Consider the following 21992-nt stretch of genomic DNA (forward strand, 5'->3'; position numbering starts at 1 on the left):
ATGGCCTGTTCCCAGACGTATGTTTACAGTGCAGTTTTTATTCTGGGAGTCCTTAAGGTCTGTGCCTTGGAAAGCTACATTGCAGCAGTGTACGAACACTCAGCTATATTGTCAGAGGACACCAAAATACCCATTTCCCCAGAAGATGCTTTGATGCTGATGAACAAGAATATGGATGTTTTGGAAGGGGCCATCAAAACAGCAGCCCTGAAGGAACTGTCATTGGCTAGTCTGTACTTAGATGTACTTATTTGGGTGGGACTCATTTAATTTAGTCTGTTTTGCCAGGGTGCACGAATCATTGTGACTCCTGAAGATGGTATTTACGGCTGGGTTTTCACAAGGGAAACCATTTACCCTTATCTTGAGGACATCCCAGATCCACAGGTGAACTGGATTCCATGCACTGATCCTGAAAGGTACCGTGTTTGTTATTAAAAAGGGCAATGGGATAGTGAAGGGTGGGGTTCACCCCCCCCCCCCCCCCGCTTCTATAGCAGTGAATAACTTTATGGTGGCTTGTGTGGCTTAATCACAAGCACATACTGTTGAACAAGCTTTTCATGATTCCCCCATCCCCACCACATAAATGGTATTCTAATTATCATTTCACAGTTTTATTTAATGTACATTAAATGCAAGTTAGAAAGGCTCTGCTTTTTCAGTGAGCCCCATTTGGGTGGAGTGGCATGATCAGGACCTTTCTGAAATGTTCACCATTAAATGGAGCAAGCCTGTTCAGAGGTTTAAAAAAATAAATTGTGCGCGCTGTGTTTTATCTGACCCTTGACTGAGCAATCAGATATGACATAGTGTTCCTTGGGTGGGACTCATTTAATTTAATCAAAAGTCAAATCTGATTAGTGCGAACTGGCCACCCCTGTTATCAGATCTTAGCAGATATTCTGGGGTGTCATAGTGCAGTAATTTATGAAGAGCAAATACAAAATAGAAATATTTTTAAGATGAAGGAATAACTGCATTATGGCAGGTTTTTAGGGTGCACTTTAGGAAAAATGATCCCAATAATTCATATGCTTAAGAGCTAATGTACTAACAGTGTAAAGAAACAAGTATCAGAGGGGTAGCTAAATTAGTCTGTATCTTCAGAAACAAGAAGTCCTGTGGCACTTTATAGACGAACAGATATTTTGGAGCATAAGCTTTCGTGGGCAAAGACCTGCTTCGTCAAATGCATGAGTGGGGGGTTCCAGAGAAGGGTTTAAATATATGGGTGTATGAAAAGGAGGGAGTCCCAGTCAAGGGGAGGGCCAGAGTTAACAAGGTCTCTTCAGTCGCAGAGTGTGTGGCCCATTATCAGCAGTTAATGTGGAGCTGTGAACTTCAAGAGAGGAGAAATCAGGTCAATACAGTCCATCCATCTGTCCCAATTTAATCTAATCTAGTGATCCCAAGTGCCCCAGTGATCGTCATTATCAGTATAATAGATTTATTTTTCCTTCTTGATTGATTTGATAAAAATAAATATATACTACATGGCTCAATGCTTTCCCTCTTCCCCAGAACCAGGGACCCCCAGTCCCGCTCTACCTCAATCTCCCTCCCCTCCCCACAGAGCCAGGCACCACTGCTGTCACTCCAGAGCTGCTGCTGCCCCATACTTCTCCCACCAAGCACTGGGGTGTGTGTGCAGAGCAGGTGTGCAGCACTCTGTGTGCAACTCTGAGGAGGAGCCACATTTAATGGCTCAAAGAGCCACCTGTGGCTCGAGAGCTGTGGGTTGGCCACTCCTGCTCTAGAGGTCCCTTCTAGTTCTACTATTCATGATCCCCTTCATCTGTTTAATGGCTGCTTCCTTTATCCTTTCTCATGCAGTGAATCAGTGGACAGAATGAGGGGAAGAGGTGTCTTTGGCTGTTTGCCTCTGCATGTAATCCTGTCCCTGCTCTGAGAAGCACTTAGCAAGGTGGCCGGGAGCCTATATGGAAGGGAGCTCCAAATTGTTTCTTTGCTAAGATGTAGATTTTATTTTACCCCTGCCCTCTTTCCTGGCAAAGAATGACCTCTCAGCAGATCATGGCCTATGGACCTTACGCTTGGCTCAACCATCCGCTTTTTCTGTGTTTCTGAGGAACTGGTTTGGCCGCTCTCCAGACTGCTCTGGAAAACTTATTTTTCACTCCTGGTCTCAGCTTATGTTTATACCTTTGCATGTCATGGTGCTAAATTCATTTTGCCAAAATACTACGGATCAGCAAGTGATGAATTTTAAAATGCTATCTCACAAGGCCAACTTTGTACAGAGGATATTACCGTAGTGTGTAGCGTGTGGACACTAGTATGTTCTGTCACAATAATGTCAGTATGTGATCGGTAGTTGTGCTCAGCTACAATTAACGATTACAAGGATGTATTCATAGAAATACGCTCATGCCTTGTTTAACGAGTACTTTACTTATGAGTACTCGCAAAAACAAGGGATGTATATGCATACCTTTGTTAACTAAAAGAGTGAACTCCCCCTGCTTATATGAGCCAGCTGTGGAGTCCCTGGCCGGGGGGGCAGGGAGACCTACAGCCAGCTCTGCTCCAGCCGCAGTGTCCCAGGCCGGGGACAGGAAGACCCACAGTCCTGGCCCAGCCCGCTCCCAGCACCCGCCCCGGCCCAGTCCCTGAACGCCCCGGCTCGTCGCACCGCACCTCCACAGCTTGAGGAATGAGCGGCCACCTCCTCCATCAGAGCCACCACCAGGTTTTAACCCTCCTTCCCGCTCATGGCCCCAAACTGCCCCCAGCCTTTACCCTTTTCCAACCCCACCCTCCCCAAACCCAAGGTGCACGTTTCAAAAGCAGCACCGCATGCTGCCATTCCTTCCCCCAGTTAGGAGCACTAGGAACCAATCACAGACTTTAATGTGTATTTAATGGCAACTTAGTGTCCCTCTTACGAGTTTTCACCTGTGAGCAGAAAGTTGGGAACCGATTGTGCTCGTATAGTGAGGGGTGAGTGTATTTATTAATGTTTTGCCACTAGGTGGCATAAGAGGAATGTTAGTCTTTAAAGTGCTACATTTCTGCTGCTTTGTTTTGTTGGAGTAAAGACTAACACGTCTACCTCTGTTATTATTCAACAAGAGGAATGAGTCAGTTTATTTTCCCCAGCATGTTGGAGTGCACAATGTTCCACCAATGATTAGTGATAGGTCAAGCCAGAGTTTAGCCATTCTAATCTTTATAAATGCTGCAAATACTGGCTTTGTGTTTCAGCCATATTTACCTTAAAATACTGCTTGAGCTATAGCAACGAAGGGTCCTGTGGCACCTTAAAGACTAACAGAAAAGTTTTGAGCATGAGCTTTTGTGAGCACAGACTCACTTCATCAGATGCTGGTCTTGGAAATCTGCAGGGCCAGGTATAAATAAGCCAGAGCAAGGGTGGGGATAACAAAGTTAGCTCAGTCAGCAAGGGTGAGGCTTCCTACCAGCAGTTGATCTGGAGGTGCGAACACCAAGGGAGGGGAAGCTGCCTTTGTATTTAGCCAGCCATTCACAGTCTTTGTGTCCATGCAACAAACCTCATTGCCAGCTCTGCCCCCATATCTACACCAGCAACACCATTACAGGGCCTAACCAGATCAGCCACACCATTGTGGGTTCATTCAGCTGCACATCTACCAATATAATGTATGCCATCATGTGCCAGCAATGTCCCTCTGCTATATACATCGGGCAAACTGGACAGTCTCTACGTAAAAGAATAAACGCACACAAATCAGATATCAGAAATGGCAATATACAAAAACCCGTAGGAGAGCACTTCAATCTCCCAGGCCACACAGTAGCAGACTTAAAAGTAGCTATCCTACAGCAAAGAAATTTCAGGAACGGACTCCAAAGAGAAATTTCTGAGCTACAATTCATCTGCCAAATCGACGCCCTCAGCTCTGGCTTAAACAGAGACTGTGAATGGCTGGCTAAATACAAAAGCAGCTTCCCCTCCCCTTGGTGTTCACACCTCCAGATCAACTGCTGGTAGGAAGCCTCACCCTTGCTGACTGAGCTAACCTTGTTATCCCCACCCTTGCTCTGGCTTATTTATACCTGGCCCTGCAGATCTCCAAGACCAGCATCTGATGAAGTGAGCCTGTGCTCATGAAAGCTCATGCTCAAAACTTTTCTGTTAGTCTATGAAGTGCCACAGGACCCTTTGTTGCTGTTACAGATCCAGAGTAGCACGGCTACCCCTCCGATGCTTGAGCAATGACATTGTAAGGAGATTTGGAGTTAAACCCTGACCCCAGTGAAGACAATGGCAAAAAGTTCAACTGATTATGTTAAGACCAAGGTTTTGCTCGGGAGCTCTTCATCAAGAAATTTGCAATCCAGGGCAGAAACAAGCAAAAGAAGCTCAGATATTTGTGAGTTGGTGTTTTAGCTGAAGATGAACACAACAATGGGTACCTAGTGAAAATATTTGTTACACCTTGGAACTTTTTCCAATAATGTAATTATTAAAAAAGCTGCACATACACTGATCTCTGCAAATGTTTATGGACTGGCCCCAAATTTTAATATGTGTAAAAACTCAACTTAGCTTAAATAAGCTAGCAGGGTGCGAGTGTATGTGTGCATGCGTGCAAGTGCCTACACACACATAAAAAAACCCTCTATTAAAATAGAAAGAAACCGCATAAAACTGACAGGAAAAAGCATTTTTTGGTTTGGTGTCAGTTTGGAATAATTTAAAAAAAAAACAACTTTGGTTCAGAAAAAACACTTTTTTTTTTTTAACTAATCGAAAATAAAACAAAGCAGCACAAATGTAGCATTTTGAAGACTAACAAAATGATTTATTCGGTGATCAGCTTTTGTGGGACTGACCCACTTCTTCAGATCTACTGAAAATGTCTGTTTCAGATTCACCAAAATGTTTCATGTGATCTGAAGCATTTTATTTCTGGGCATTTTAAGGGCTAGATTCACAAAATTGGCAGAAGGAGAGAAGGAAAGCTGGTGGTGTTGGCACACACCTCTTCCTGCCGTAACATATATCCCAGGGTTAGTTTTTTACCAGGGATGTTATTGTTTACTTTGGTTCAACTTTGAGTAATACTGCCCATGTTTATATAAACTCTGAGACACTCATACTTTTAAAACGATTCAAACCTGTTCAGGTGTAGGCACATACAATTTAAACAGTCAGAGAACTTTAATTCCTGCCCCAGAGTGATGTCATTCAATAACCATACAGTAATGATAAAAGTATTTTAAAATTTGTCGTTACAGATAAAATTAAATTGATTTTTAAAGACACGTTGGGATTTATGATCCCGCTTTCCTAATTCATAGTAGAGAGGCCGAGCAAAGGAACGAAAGGAGCGCATGCACAGAATAAGAAACAGAGCCGAAGGAACGTTCAGCATTAAGTGCTTCTGTTCAAAGATAAAAAGGCATTCAATTTGTTCAATCATGCCTGAACTGACATGGAACAGAGAAGCTGAGAACCACTGCAGACCCTAGCGCAAAGTGGGATGGGGTCTGGCCCCATACCCCAGAAGGGGCGGGGCCAAGTCAGTCATGCTTAATGATGCCAGAACTGTGGTGCTGTGCTCTGCACAGCCACATTGAGCCACAGAGCAGTGCTACCAGCACTTCCAAGGGGCCTGGTGCTCCAGCCTCCCCCACTGCTGATGTAGCAGTGGCATCTGGAGCTCTGGGGCAACTGTCCCCTTTGCACCCTCCATCATCAGCCGGGCTGACATGGAAGAAAGTGATGTGACATTGTCATTATATTATGGTAACAAGTAAAATGTTTGGATTTCAAGCATAAACACGAAGAGCCCATACGTCGATTTGTTGTTTTCTTACTTTTCCTCTATTCCCATACCTTCTTTCTGGCACGTAATTCTGGCATGTCCTAATTTTTGACGGCTTGACTCTGCAACCTTAATAATGTCATTTTATTGGTGGGTGAGGGAATGCATGAGAGAGAGAATGTGTGTACACACGTGAGCATGCGTGTCCGTGCACACACACACACATGATTTTTATTTTTTTTCTCCCCAGCAGAACAAGGAATTGGGTTTGAGTAGGTGAGAGGTACGTGGTAAATGAAGTGCAGTTGGGAGGGAGGAGAGACTGAAAGTCCAACATCCACTTGTTCTGTAGGTCTGATAATCCATCCTGGCACAAGGAGTGACTTTTGGATTTTATTCTGACCACTTTTAATACACTCACCACTACAACAGCAGTCTTCTGATTAAAACGACAAACTTAAATTCATCATTCTTCTGCTCCGAAGTCTCAAGTTTAAATTTCATTTTAACTTTCTTATTAACACTCAGATTTGCTCCAGCACCAGTGCAGGAAAGGCTCAGCTGCATGGCAAGGAGCAACGCTATCTATGTGGTTGCCAATATTGGGGACAAGAAGCCATGTAACTCCAGTGATCCCAGGTGCCCCAGTGATGGTCATTATCAGTATAATACTGATGTTGTCTTTGATTCAGAAGGGAAATTGATTGCATGCTACCATAAGGTAAGAAAGAAAGAAAGAAAGAATTTTGCAGTTCAGTGCAGTAAGTGATTATTTTTAATTGCATCAAGTATTTTTTTCTCAAAATTGTATAACTACAACGATTGTGAAATAATACCTCGTTCCATGCAAAAGATCAGAGTGCCTTCCATGTTAAAGCAGGACGTTTTGGCTATGTCTACACGGCAGAGCTATGTCGGGATAATAGCTACTCTGTGTCTTTGACACACGCCTCTTGTTATTTTGAAATACTTTTCTGAAATAGGTGCGCTATTTCAGCACCCCTGTAGTCCTCATTGCAGGAGGAGTAAAGGGTGTTTTGAAATAGCACTTTGCTTCGACATTTGGCATTATTTAGATGGTGCCAAATGCCAAAATATCCTATTTCAAACTATGCTTGAAATAAGCCACGCTATTTGCCTAGTGCAAATTGCATAGATTATTTTGGGTTTAGGCTGTCGTGCAGATGTAGCCTTTCAGTGTCCGTAGTCAGGGAAGTGGCTCTTTTGCAGCCACAGTTATAGAATCCTAGCTGAAGCAGCTTTAATTCCTATTTTGTCTAAAATTTAAACCTTAAATATTCCAGTCCATTCTGGTTTTTGCTTCATTGGGCAGGCACAACTGACAGCTCTTTCACAAACTTTATAGATGGAGAGAAAAATAATGCCACTGGGGAGCCCAGGCAATACCTGCTTGGTATCTTGTAGGCTGTATCTACACTGCTCATCTTACAATGGTGCGGCTGTGCCGCTGCAGTCATGCCACTGGAAATTGCGCTGTAGGGCCACTCTTTATCTCTTGGTGACAAAATAAAATCATCCTTCCTCCCCGTCCCCCCGACGAGGGGCAGTAGCATGATTGCCAGAAGCATGTTGTTTTGGCCTAATGTTTTTCCTTTCTTTCCTTCACATAAAAAGTACAACCTCTTTCAGACAGAAACTCAGTTTGATTACCCCAGAGAACCAGAATTTGTCACCTTCAAGACATCCTTTGGAAAGTTCGGCATTTTCACTTGTGCAGATGTACTTTTCCATGATCCTGCTGTCGTCCTGGTGAGCAAGTTACAAGTGGATACTGTGCTATTCTCAACAGCTTGGATGAATACTCTGCCACTTCTGTCTGCTATACAGTTTCACTCGGCATGGGCTATGGGAATGGGTGTCAATTTTCTTTCAGCTAATACACGCAACTCCAGTTTAGATGTGACAGGTAACTTACAATCTTCGGTTAACTGATTTGGTATCTTAGGCCCTGATCCTACAAACTCTTATGCATATGCTCCAGATTCAGCATGTGACTAGTCTAACTGACTTTAGTAGAGTTACTCCTATGCTTAATGTATGTATATGTGTAAGTGTTTGCAGGATCTTGGTCTTAGTAATGAAAGTTTGCAGGCAGAGCAGAAATAAAATGTTAACTTGCAAGTCCTTGTTTCTTAATTTAACTTGTAGAACTTAAATTCTTAAGTAATTATTTCTAAGTTTGATTTTTATGGTTCAGTGTAGTCTCATTATGGACCTTGGTTTTCAGCAATGCCATGTAACTATTGTTTATTAATCTAATGTGTTTGTATGTCCACTAGCAAGAGACTTAGTTCTGATAAATACTTCTATTTGAGTTGTGATAGCAGTTTTTCACACAATGGCTCTTTGCTTTACAAAATAATGTAAATTGTTCTTAATAGGCTTGTGTTCCTTGAATTTTTTTAGACTGTTGATAGGGGTCATAGGTTATAGTTCTGTATATGCTCCTAGTCCCCAGAACAGTAGCATAGCATACAAGTGACAGAGAGATTGTTGTGTTAGTCTTTTTTCTATCGAAACAAAAAAGCAGTCACGTAGCACTTTAAAGACTAACAAAATAATTTATTAGGTGATGAGCTTTCGTGGGACAGACCCACTTCTTCAGATCATAGCCATACCAGAACAGACTCAATATATAAAGCACAGAGGTGCAAAAATTGTTATCAAGGTTGACAAATCAGAAGAACAGAGGGGCGGCAGGAGGAGGGTGTGGGTGGGGAAGTTAAGAGTTTGATAAAACGAAGTATGTAAAAGAGTCCTTATAATGGGCCAGGTAACTGCTGTCCCAGTTCTAACCACGTGTTAATGTGTCAAATTTGAATATAACTGACAGTGCTGAGCATTCCCTCTGTAAACAACCGTTTTGCCAACCTTGATAACAATTTTTCTGATTTGTCAACCTTGATAACGATTTTTGGACTTCTGTGCTATTCTGGTATGGCTATGATCTGAAGAAGTGGGTCTGTCCCACGAAAGCTCATCACCTAATAAATTATTTTGTTAGTCTTTAAAGTGCTACATGACTTTTTTTTTTTTTTTGATAGTGTACAAGCTGATATATCTGTTCTGTATGTATCTAAAATTTGCATAACTACTAAATTGAAATGAATAAACTTTTCATTCCTTTTTCATATATAAGGGTTGTCCAAGTTATATTTTAGCATTACTGGGGGGGGTAACTTCAGCTGACTGCTAGCACTAATTTTTTTTCTACTTTGGCCCTTTATTTAGGCATCTTCACAGCCATCTCCCCTGATTTGAATCATTGTTATTAAAGTTAAATGGCCCCATTCTTTCCACAGAAATGTGTTTAGTTTTCTTTTTTTTCGGGGGGTGGGGCAGAGGTGATGGTGGTGTTTTTTGGAGATGTAAAGGTAAGGGATTTTTGGGACACATTTTCCCTTAAATGCTTTATTTGCTGGAGAGTATTATGAATCACTCTGCCAAATAAAATCTTCAGAAGAGACACATGATTAAATCCAACAGGGAGTATGAAATAGTGTAATTTGCACCTTCCTTCCTATCCAATGTAATTCATACTGATTTAGTCACACTAGCATATGATTATCTCCTGTTGAATGTCACTTACGTGCTGTGAAACCTTTGAGCTTGGCCCAGTTCCCATTGACATCCAAGAGCATTGGACCAGGTATATAGTGTGTAAAAGCTTTAATTTTGATTTTTAAATCAGTTCCAACACTAATGGAATATAATTCAGCCCATGTTTAACATGTGAAGATAAAGTGCATGATATGAAATGGATAATTCTCCTCTAACAATTTCCTCTTGCTGTCACTCACAGGAAGCGGTATCTATGCACCAAATGGAGCTAGGGCATTTCCTTACAATACAGAAACAAAAAGGTCACCTCTTGGTTGCAGAGCTGAGTTCACGCCCTCGTCTTTCTCCCATCTACCCTGCTGCTGTCAATTGGAGCTTGTATGCCACGAGTGTCAGGCAGTTCTCGCCCAGTAACCATGATTTCAGTGGAATCATTTACTTTGATCGGTTCACCTTCACAGAACTGTCTACACCTGAAGGAAACCGAACAGTTTGACAGAAGGGCCTTTGCTGTCACTTGAGCTACAGGATGGCAGAGAAGTGAGAAGACGAAGCATATGTGCTGGGTGCTTTCGATGGCCTTCATGTTGTGGAGGGCGAACACTATTTGCAGGCAAAGCCTTTTCTCTTTACTTCTAATGGGGAGAGGATTGTAACATCCCTTTTCCATAGGGAGGCCTTCACACCTGCCCCAAAGGATAGTTAGTTACTTCATCAGAAAGTGCCTTCCGAAAACAAATGTTTGAGAAATAGGTTGCTTATTAACTCCACAGGTCTTCTTTACTCAGTTTCGGATCTTGATGCTCCCTGTTCTGTTACGTGAGCGAGAGGTCTGTGTGGTGTCCTTTCCCAGCCAATGGCCTGGGTTCATCTTTGCTCATGAAAAGTTTGTGTCTGTATCTGGAAAGGAAGGCACACAGCCCCTCCCTAGAACACACTCTAACTTTAGGAGGGCAGCTCTGTTGCAGCACTTACTGACTCTCAGTTAGACTTTATCCTGGGGACCATCTTATTTCACCTGTGAACACTTAGCATCAGGCCGAACCAGCGTTCATGCTGATAGGATTGTTTAATGTTTTACTGGTATTGCAAGCTCATATAACTAAGAAACTGGGATATAAACCTCTCCTTACATACAGCTTTTGAGTTTTTTTCTGATTTGCAGTGTAGTGTCATTTCTACAGCATTGTGTAATCCTAGGTAGATCCTTCATTGTATGACAGGCAGGTATCCTCATCTCTCTGATGATAGAGCTGAAGCAGTTTGCTCAGGCTACAAACATGTCAGCTCCAGAGCTAGAACTGAGTGGGATGAGAGCGAGAGAGAGAGACTCAGACTCTCTCTCTCTCTCTCTCTCTCTCTCTTCGTTAAATTACAAGGCATCAGAGTATCCGTGAGTCTGACTTAATTACATGAGTAAATATTTTTCTACAATACTTTGACAATGAGAAGCTTTTCCTGCTATGTAAGCCTGGGTTTCATTTACTAAAAACTCTCTAAATACAGCCCCTCTGTTTTTTCCCCATAGATATGCACACTACTGAAGTGTAAAAGCACAGACTTGCAAACTTGTGGGCAGCCAGTGGCTACTGCTCAGACCAGTTTTGACATGTTCTCTCTCAGTGGCACATTTGGCACCATCTATGTCTTCCCAGAAGTCTTGCTCACTGGGGTTCAGCTGGCACCTGGTGAATTTCAGGTGAGACAATGTCTCTGAGCTGTTCCAGATGCATTTCAAAGGCTCTTTCCCTAAGATGACAAAGGCCAATGCTACCCATAAAAATTGCACAGCAGTGACAACTTGGGTGTATTAGAGGCCCTGTGCTCTTGGTAATTGTCTTGACTCAGAGATTTGGTTGTACATTACAGATCTTTTTCCAAGCAAAATCAAAATATGTGAATGTATTAATGTTGCCCACATACTGCTCTGTTAATAGAACTACTTTTTTCTTCTTTCAAACTAGGTATTAAGTGATGGACGTCTGATAAGCCAGAATGGCACTTCTAAACCAATCCTGTCAGTGACACTGTTTGGGAGGTGGTATGAAAAGGATCCCCCACACCACCAAGAGGCTTCCCCATGATGTAGCTTTTGATGCTTCTTAGCCTTTTCAGAATAGAAACTTCCTGTAATGTCAATCTGTGTTCACTACAATCATTATCTAGTATCTTATTTTTTTCACATTCTGCAATCTAAATACAGTCTGTCTAGTCAATGCATGTTACTTTACTGCCACCATTCCATTACAAAACCAAATTATTGGACAGCAGCTGTACATCTTTATTTCTCTACTTGCTACTGCTTTGATCTTGCTGCTATTCAAATTAAGAAATAAACTTCCACTAACTTTAATACGGTGGGATCAAGCCGCTCAACAGCAGATATTGGACTGAGCAACAAAGCTAACTTTGGAACCTGGGTTTTTAATCTCCTTAAATCTTTTATTTTGGGAGTAGGGGTAGAGGTCGGATCTGGGATTTTTCTCAAATTGAGAGCTAAATAAAACAGTTGGTAAATTGTTAACTAGAGCCTTTTTTTGAGTTGTCAATCCAATACCTTTCATGAGTACTGTTATTATTTTGGGGGAAAAAAAACACTGAAATCTTCCTTTTTAATAGAATATCCTATCACACCAAATTGTAGTTTCAAATGATTGTTTTACTCATAGAGTGCATTTTCCCTGAGTTTTGTACATTATGAACATATTTTAAGTATGTGGAAGATGTGCTTATTTGGAAAATGACAATACTGTAATTATACTCTAGTTTTCAGATGGTGACCTGTACCCATGCAAAATATCTTGAACATGTCATGTAGATCTATGTAACTTCAGTATTTCTAATGCACCATCATGATTAAAATATCAAGATAAAAAGGATTTGGGTATGTTTTTAGTTAAATATTCTGTGGTTTTAGGTATTATCCTACAAGAACTTAAATATATGCTTAACTTTTCTTGTATTAGTTGTAGTCAGTGTACTAACATATGTAACTTCATATGTGTAAGTGTTCACACAAGCAGGGCCTATACTTAACTGGAAGCAGGACATGTGAATTTTGGCTTTCTGGAGTAATTTAAAATTGATATTTTTCTACTTGGTTACTTTTCAAAGTGAAATTAGGAAATGCGTATCCATTCCTGAATTATAATTATATGCAATTGTTTAAATTTTTTTACAATTATATTCAGATTGTAGTCTTTGGCAATTTTTACTTTTGTTTTTATTTTGTATGCATACTTAATTGGGTATTCAACTATTGCGCTTATGTCCAAGGTTAAACATCTTAAGATAGAATCACATTTTAGTGTGCTTGTTTTCACTAAAATGTAACCATCCTACATAATCTCAAGGGCAGCCATAATAAAGACACTAGGCAATCTTTTTTTAACTCAGTTATGGCGTACCAATTGACCAAAAGTGATCTGAAAAGATCACACAACAAAAGGGAGAATGGAGTGTATATAGAACAGAGTGTGAGTGTGAGTGTAAAAATATCAAGTTTAAGATAGGGTGAAATTTCCCAAATTTCCCATACTTTGACTAAGAAATCTTTTCTGTAAGGAAGGGGGTAAATAAGATGCTTCTGAGTCTGGATTCTGAGATTCCCTCTGCCTCTGAGAAATTGCCATCTTGAACCCAGTTTCTGTATGCAACACCTGACTATCAACAGTCTCTGTTCCCCTAAAACAAGACAAGTCTTAGCACGTCATAGGAGTCAGGTTTTCCTGCTTCACTTTAAACAGAACTAAATAATGTGAAACTCTTGGGCCAATGTCAAAGAAATACTCAGACATACACGGTACAAAACCACACATCACTCCATAGGCAATGTGGGGGAAGGTGCTGAGCTCCTTTTGTTTTTCTAGGAGTTGAAGGACCTTTACTCATCATTGTATGTGCTTCTTGACCTTTTAAGGAATCATTCTTAATTGGGAAGAGTACTGTCTAGTACCTGTTAGTCTCTCCTTCAGAGAGCTTACCCAAGATCACACGGGGTGTCTGTGGAAGAGCAGGGAATGGAACTAAAATTCCTGAGTCCCACTCCAATGCCTTAACCATATTACAGTCTCTCTCTTCTCAATGCAATATGTGCTTTGCATTACTAAAGTGTGGGTGACACTAAGCACCCCTGGATTCTCACCCTTCAGATTATTGTTGTAAACTTTCTACAAAATATGCTTGTGAGGTATCATTTGAAAAGCAATAACTTACCAATCATTAATATTCTCATGTGATGTGTGTATGTATGTGATGGGTATATGCTGGAATTATGTCTGAAGAGTTGGTATACCAGGTACGTCAGGGGAACTTACCTACCAGGATTGTCCTAAATTAAATAATGTGTTTGCCTCAGTTTGCATCTCTCAAGGCTGCCTCCCCACACTGACACCCTGAGTGCAGACAGGGGGGTCCTGCCCCAAAAAAAAAAAGAGAAGAAAAAAAGGCTTAAAATAACTTTCTTGAAAAAGGCTTTGCTTAAAAAACTACCCGAGGTCACAGATTCTCTGACCCTAAGGAGTAGTCACCATCACTACCACTGCACAAGTGGGGGAAAAAAAAAACCTCGTTGAGCCAGGAAGATGTACTTGGGATGTATCTCTGTGGGGTACCCCAATCTCTTAAAAGCTTAGAAATAAAGAGCTATAATCTGATCGCTGACCTTTCAGTCTAAGCATGAATATGCACGGATTCTTCTCAGGACAGAGGAATCAGATCATTTACTTAAAAATGTAATTTATTCTCAAAACGAGAGAAAATAATCCTACTGGTTTCAGCACAGAGAATTACTTCCCTGGATTTAGCTTAGACGTTACAGAGTACAGGGGGAAGAATCAAGTCATTAAGCAGAATAACTGAAAAAAAGGTCCACACCAATTTCAAAATAACTGTAACCTGATGGCATCCAACTACACATTTCCATTCTACTTACATATCTATAGCTAATTATAAGACAGCCTGGAGATTTACTGGATCCATTCCATCTGCTTAGGAGCAATCATTTCTCTCTCTGTCCCCTCTGCATCAGCCACACAGACAAAAACCCTCCAGACTGCAATTGTTCTCAGTTCAAAAGAATTCTTCTTCTTTCCATTGGCTTATCTGACTGCCCCTTGCTGAGAGCCCTGTATAAGGATTAACCCTTTACAGGCATTCATTCATTCATGACAGCATGTAAGCATTAACACGACCCATCAAGCTAACAAGGGATGGGAGAGATTAACAACTGGAGAAGGCAGCATGGTGTCGACACCCAGTAAAAGAGAGAAGCTTAATCTGAGCTTTACTTTTCTGAGGAATTCATTCCAAAGGTTTACTGGTCTATAAAGATGAGGGTCTGAACATGAACTGACAGGCAATTGAGTCAACTGATTATATACAATTTTACTGTGTTACAGAAGTGTATAGAGCAAGGAGTTCCCTCAAAGGTAATGCCACACTGGTGATTTAAATCATTATGTCTGCATCTACATTAGCCGGCTACGTAGAAGTAGCCGGCACAACATTGAAATAGTGTGTGTCACGTCTACACATGCCATGCACTACTTCGATGTTGAAATCGACATTAGGCGGTGAGACGTCGAAATTGCTATTCCTAGCCGAAGATGGGAATAATGCCCTATGTTCACATTAAACATCGAAGTAGGGCATGTGTAGACAGTCCACATCCCTCTACTTTCAAATAGCGGGGTCCTCCATGGCAGCAATCAGCTGAGAGGTTGAGATGTACTTTCCAGCCCCTGTGGAGCTCTGTGATGACTGCATGCAGCAGCCCTTAAGGCACCACGCACCCGGATTTCCTGTGGCAGGAAGCTGAGAGTGTGCAGGCAGAAGCACACACACGTGCTAGCCCTGCATGCTTTCCAGAGGCCCCAAACCACCCAACCTGCACCCATGGCATCTAGCCAACCCCCGAGAGCACCCAGGGCTCCCCCCCAAGGGGACCTAGGGCCCCCCGGCAGCCAAACGGGGGGGCCCAAAAGGAGCAGGGCCCCTCCTGAACAGAGGCCAAGCTCCGAGACCTGCTGGGTCTCTGGGGTGAAGAGGAGGTGCTCCACATGATGGGGAGCAAGCGGCGGAACGTGGAAGCATTCATCTGAGTGGCTGAGGGCCTGGCCGCCCGGGGTCACCCTGCCTGCACTCCAGATCATGTCCGGAGCAAGGTCAAGGAGTTGTGGCAGGGTTACGCCCAGGCCTGGGACGTGGTCAGCTGGCCTGGGCCCCCCCCCGCTGCTTGCCACTATTACAGGGAGCTCAGGCCCATCCTGGGAACCCCCGGGACACCTCCTCCTCCCTGGCCGCACAGAACATCGCATCCAAGGAGTCCCAGCAGGCCTCAGAGCTGCAGTCCAGCCCGGAGGCCAGCCCTGTGTCCTGTGGCCCACCTGAGGAGCCAGCCCTCGGGATGGCGGAGGAAGGGTCCAGCAGCAAGGAGGGGCTCCTCATAGACCTCCCCTCCTGGAGCACCAGCCAGGTGTCCGCCCACAGGGTTCCCCTGACTGCAGCAGTGGACGGTCAGGCACACACCCCTGGGCCATGGGGCAGGGACACCAGACATGACCAGGGGCTACACACACCCCCAGCAGACCCTGACCCACAACTGCCCAGCCACAGCACCATCCCAGGACGGCAACATGGCCATCAGCGCCCGTCAGCACCCACACCCATGGACAGCACTGTGCCCTAACCCTGGGGGCGGGGGGACCATGCAATGGGGCCACCCAACAGGGTCAGCACACCCATGGATGGGGGACAGAGACCCAGAACCCAAGTGGAGATGCGGGGCATGGGCCACGGACCAGGGCACAGTACTAACAGCCTTCCTCTCCCTCTCTCCCACTTTCTGCATCCATACCATCCGAGTCCCTAGGCAGCCAGGCACCCTCCATAGTCCCCAAGAGCCTGCCGGAGGTCAGGCACCACCATCACCCAGGGACACTGCCGGACACAGGGGATGGCCCCCATGGACGCCTAGCTTCTGGCAGCTCTCTGGTGGCAGGCAGAGGTAGCCAAGGAGAGGCTGCAGTTTGACAGGGAAGAGCCTCTTGGCTCCCAACCTGCCATGCCAGGGACTGCAGACAAGGGGGAGTGCCATGACCTGAACCTGCCAGGGGTCACGCCCCTCTACCCCCATCCCGGATTGATGGGCCAACAGCCGAGCCATCTGCTGGCCCCCCATTTGTATACAGTTGTCCCCCCATTTGTATATTGGTTACAGTTTTTGTTGTGCACATACCACCAGACAGTGTTATTTTTCAAAGAACCTGAGATGTGTGCTTGTTGGGGGGATAGTGTGTGGGTGGTGGGGGCACTGTGCAGGAGTCCCACCGGGGATGGTCAGGGAGGTGCTCAGGGGTCCCCTGATCAAAATGGGTCCGCAGGGCCTCACAGACCTGTACTCTCTTGCGGTGGGCCTGGCAACTGGGTGCAGCTGCCGGCTGGGAGAAGTCCGTGCTGGTGTTGACTGCCCACCCCTGGACTAAGGCCTCCCTCTTGATTTCGACAATGTTGTGGAGTGTGCAGCATGTGCCCACAACCTGGGGGATGTTCTGGAGGTCGACATCCAGGCAGGCGAGGAGGCACCACCACCGGCCCTTCAGGTGGCCGAAGGTCCTCTCCACCACCTGAGGGGCATGGTTCATGTGACTGTTGAACTGCTCCTTGCTGGCAGTGAGGTGGCCGGTGCACGGGTACATGAGCCAGGGCTGGAGGGGGTAGCCCGTGTCTGCCACAAGGCAGAGGGGCACAGTGGTGTCCCCCAGATGGAGATCCCTCTGGGGGACATAGGTCCCTGTCTCCCCTGGCAGCACAGACCCGAGTTCTGGAAGATGTGGGCATCATGTGTGTACCACCAGGCCAGCCCACATGCACATCCTGGAAGTGGCCCCGGCTGTCCAGCATGGCCTGAAGGACCATGGAGTGGTAGGCCCTTTGGTTTATGTATCTTCCCCCGCTGTGGTCCGGGGTGCGGATGGGGATGTGGGTCCTGTCTAGGGCCCCAAAGCAGTTCAGGAACCCCATGGCAGCAAATCTGGTGATGGCTGCACCCAGGTCCCCGACTCGGACAACCCTCTGGAGCAGCAAGGCATTGAGCGAACGGCCCACCTGTGGGGAGGTGACATGAGGGCCCATGTGGGTTTGCAGGGTGCCCCAGGCCCCTCTTTCTGGGCACCCCTCCCAGGCACCTGCCCCAGGCCCCCCCCCCATCCAGTCCCTCCCTCCCAGGGATCCCTCCCTCCCCAGGCCTCCACCTGGCCCCCGTCCCTCCCTGGCACTTTTCCTTCCCCAGACTCACACCCAGGCCCCACTCCCTTGCCTCCCATATCCAGAGCCTCATTAGCATGCGGGCGGCCGTGGCACTTCAAAATTGACGCAGCTCACCACCGTGCGGCTCGTCCCCACGGGGCTCCTTTTCGAAAGGACCCCGCCTACTTTGAAGTCCCCTTATTCCCATGAGCAGATAGGGATAAGGGGACTTTGAGTAGCCGGGGTCCTTTCGAAAAGGAGCCCTGTCTGGACAAGCTGCATGGCGGCAAGCCGCGTCAATTTCGAAGTGCCACGGCCGCCCGCATGCTAATGAGGCTCTGAATATGTATTTCAGCCCTTTATTAGTAAACTTTGAAATGGCCATTTGCATGGCCATTTCGCAGTTTTTGGCAAGTATAGACACGGCCACTATGTTATAACAAAAGGGCTATAATCATTTTGTTTTCCAATAACATTTTCTTCTAGTTTTCAAACCTAAGCATTTACCATTCACTAGAAGTGATAACTAACCAAAGTGTGATCGTTTCTGTAAATATTTGTCTACCCTTTTCTACAGTACATGTTTCTTTAACTACAGAACTCATTGTATTCAGCCATGTATGCCTGACAGGAATCAGGGATTGCAACAGAGCGAGTCTCCTCAGTACAGCGGGCCTGCAGCTGGCTGCCTGTTCAACTGGTGAGGCCAGCAACTTGGCTCTTACTCCAGCAGCAGCAGCAGCAGCAGCTCCTAGTTGGCTGCATTCTCAGTGTTCATGCCAACCCCCAGAAGTGCTCCTGTGCTACCTGTTCCTGCTGCTCCTCCCTGCACCCAGCCTGACCTTGGTCCAGCTGCTACCTTGAACCACGTCTTGCCTGCTTACCCTGTTGACTCTCAGTTCCAACTTGACCTTTGGTCCTAGTTTCTGACTGCTGACTGGCTCTGATCTTCGTCCCTAGTTCTGTTGCTTGATTTCCAGCACCTGCTCTTCTCACAAGGCTAGACACAATTATCCCTGTCACCTGATCAAGTGGGAGAGCTACAATTGGTTCTGACATTTTTTTCTATGCCAGTCTGAAGGGCAAAAAACAAACTCATTTTAGGGAGGACTTCCCAGTTTACTTGCCAAAACATCCTGGAATATTAGTTGCTTCCTTTTCAAAGGATCACATCTGCAGCCAAAAACTGAACAGCTGGACATCCTTATTGTTAGCAGTAGCGCATCTAAATTTAGTGCTGCGCATGGTTTAACTGCAACATAGCCAAAGACAAACTGTGCTTGATGCTGCTTTAAAGCCATGTTCAGTGCTGGTTTTGCAGCATTCTCAATAAGGCATGGGGTGCTTGTATTTAGCAACTACAGTTCTTTTAACTGTAACATCACACAGCAATGAGATCCTGCCACAAGCTTCAGCCAGCAACACAGACTGTTCTATCCCCTGCAGTCCAGAACCCTTCCATCCATTATTGAAGGTGAGCAGGAACTGGCTGTTTAATTCCATGGGAAACTCCACATTGGTTAAACAGGCTTCATTTTGAATTGCACAGAACGACTTTTTAAATTCTAGGCTGGGAGCAAACTGTCCATGGAACTGGCCACTCAAACAACCCATGAATGAAGGATCTTGGGACTGAGCACTCTGCTAAGTGCCCAGCCAGCTGTCAGTCAAATTGACAAGAAACAAGGCAGGGCAATTTAGTCAGTCAGTTTTCCTAGCTGATTTTGTCATGAGTTTTCATTGGAATCAATATGTTCTTGTGGGGGTTTGTTGAAACAACATATGGATTTTTTTTTAACTTGCTCTGGTCAAAATAGGGGTTGAACAAAGGTGTCACCAGCCACTCTCATGTGCTTGAAAATCTGCTAGGCCAGCCAGGCACTAGGAGGTCTGAGAGCGTGAGTGTTGAATCAGCATAATATCCGACAGTCCACTAAACTGAAAATGTACAAGGCTGTAGTCCTGACCAGCCTCCTGTGTGGCTGTGAAACTTGGACCTTGTACAGAAAACATAGAAAACTGCTGGAGCGCTTCCACACACGTGGTCTGAGGTCAATACTGCACATTCAATGGCAGGACAGAGTTACCAACCTGGAAGTCCTGGGCAGAGCAGGAATCACAAGCACCAAAGCCAGGATTCTAAAGCCCAGCTTCGCTGGACAGGACACATCATACAAATGGGGGAGTCAAGAATCCCTAAGCAACTCCTCTACAGTGAACTCTCCCAGGGCAAAAGGAATCAAGGTGGGCCTCACAAGAGGTATAAAGACTGCATGAAGACCAACATTGGTCATGCTAGTTTAAAACCAGATCAGCTAGAGCAGCAGGCAAAAGGCCGAACATGCTGGCGTGGTCTCGTACGACACGCGTATGACAACTTTGAAGAGCAGTGACATGTACGCCTCATTGATGCTTGTGAGAGGAAGAAAGCAACAGCAGCAGCCACACCAACAGAGCCAGGACATTTCCCTTGCCCCCACTGTGAATGCCCATGCCGTTCAAAGCTTGGACTCCTCAGCCACATGCGAGTCCACAACCGATGAGCCTGTGCAAGCTCAAGATGTCATCATCGGACACGACGGCTACCTACATAGCTGAACCTGCTGCTTATGGCTGACCTAGTGTAAACAAAACTAAAGAGGTCAGAAGTCTTTCCATTTCTCACTGAGACAGGACTACTCACATAAGCAAGGTGAGCTGGGTTTGGTTTGAGATATATTTAAATTCCCAAGCTATCCTTAAGCATAAATTATTGTTCACATGTTGGCTTACTCTAGGTCATTTTGGGCTCCTGACAGCTCTGTGCTCTTGGATCAGTTCTGAGAGACATTCTGTGGCTTCTCTTGTCAGGTTAAAATGTTGTGTGTTAATGTTTGTTCTGTTTGCAATGTTTGTAATGTTTGCAGCTGGCACAAAAGACAAGACAATATGTAATTCAAACTATTACCTGTATGCATTGTGCAAGTTTGTTTGTTCTCGGGAGGTAAATTTAAATACCTCCTTGCATAGAAATTGATTAGAAACAAGCTCTATGAAATGGCAAGAAACATGGATGGCAAAGAAGCAGGTCTGTTAAGGAGAGGGAGCCCATCACACACTCATAATTTACTTTTTCAAACCTAGCCTGGGACTTGATCCAGGTGTGACAGAAGTCAGTCCGCCTTCCTGTTATTCTTAATGTAAATACACGTGGCCCCAAAATACAAACATGGTACAAATGCTTCTCTGCACAAGTCTGCTGAAGTCCATGGTGCGGCTAATTATAGCGAAGCAACACTTAGGCCACTGTTTCAAGGCAGAAGTTGTTTAGTTCGTCCCTCACGCATTGGCACAGTTATTCTCATCTCAGTGATTCCTTGTGATGGGCTACAGTCACAGAGGACTCCTTGGGATGTTCTCCAATGTGCTGATCAAACCACTGACACCCACCTTCTTGCCCTGTGGCGCTCCCTACCACCTTGTCCTGCTGAGCCAGATTCTTTGGTCTCCTTCAGCCAAGGCACAAAGCTAGGATTACAACCCCCCGGCAAAGCAATGAAGACGCTGATTAAGCACAGCTCTGGGAAGGTGCAGTTTTAGAGCACAGCACCTGGGAAATCAACACTCAGAAAGGACTAAAACCTCAAATAAATCCATATCTCTCTGTGCAAAGTATTTGCAGAGGGAGGGCTTACTAGGTAAGCCCCCCTTAATCAATGAAAGGGAAATATGCACAGTGGTAGCCCTCTCCAGGTAATAGCAATGTACACTGTGCTTGATTATAAACAAAATATTTTTTATTAAGCAAAACAGTAGGATTTAAGTAGTTATGAGCAAACAAAGGCAGATCAAAGTGAGTTACCAAATTAAAATAAATTCACAAGTATTTCTTTTTCACTAATAATCAAGTTACTTGTGAGTTCGTACCCTGAACAGCTGCCTTTATATCAGGTGAAAGCTTCAAGTCCAGTGTTCCCTCTAATTCCACCCGTGGGTGGAATAAATTTTATGTGCACCAAGGCACATGTGTCTGTGCACCACCAATAGAAACACATCCTGGCCCACTGTGAGTGGCTGTGGTGGCTGTGGTGGCTCTGCTAATGAGCTGGACCTCAGCTGAATCTCTCCTGGACAGCAGCTGAAGAGCTCACCTTAGAGGGAAGACTGCATGGGTTTTTAGTAAACTGTATAGCACATCGGTTTCTCTGTTGGGTGTGTCAGGCAATTTCCAAGTAAGGCTGAAGACAAAAGAGCTGAAATAAGCTCTCCCCTGGGTGAGAATCCTTTGTTTTAACATCCCCTTGCCACATAAAAAAAAAAAAACTGAATTCCAAAATGGAGGTCTGTACCAGGTGCTATGGTCACACAGACCAACCACCTCCCAGACATACAAATAACAAATAAAGA

The 21992-nt window shown here is 44.8% G+C and overlaps 1 protein-coding gene across 1 annotated transcript; it reads left to right on the forward strand.

Moving 5' to 3' along the window:
• On the forward strand, positions 1-12556 carry LOC142011310 (pantetheinase-like). The gene is given in 8 exon segments (XM_074990549.1): positions 1-208; positions 284-419; positions 6306-6498; positions 7413-7704; positions 9601-9646; positions 9648-9972; positions 10888-11058; positions 11324-12556. Coding segments are annotated over 8 exon segments (1491 nt in total). The 3' UTR covers positions 11444-12556.
• The last annotated feature ends 9436 nt before the right edge of the window (positions 12557-21992 follow it).

The sequence above is a fragment of the Carettochelys insculpta genome, chromosome 3 (genome assembly GCF_033958435.1).
Source record: "Carettochelys insculpta isolate YL-2023 chromosome 3, ASM3395843v1, whole genome shotgun sequence".
NCBI lineage: Eukaryota > Metazoa > Chordata > Testudines > Carettochelyidae > Carettochelys > Carettochelys insculpta.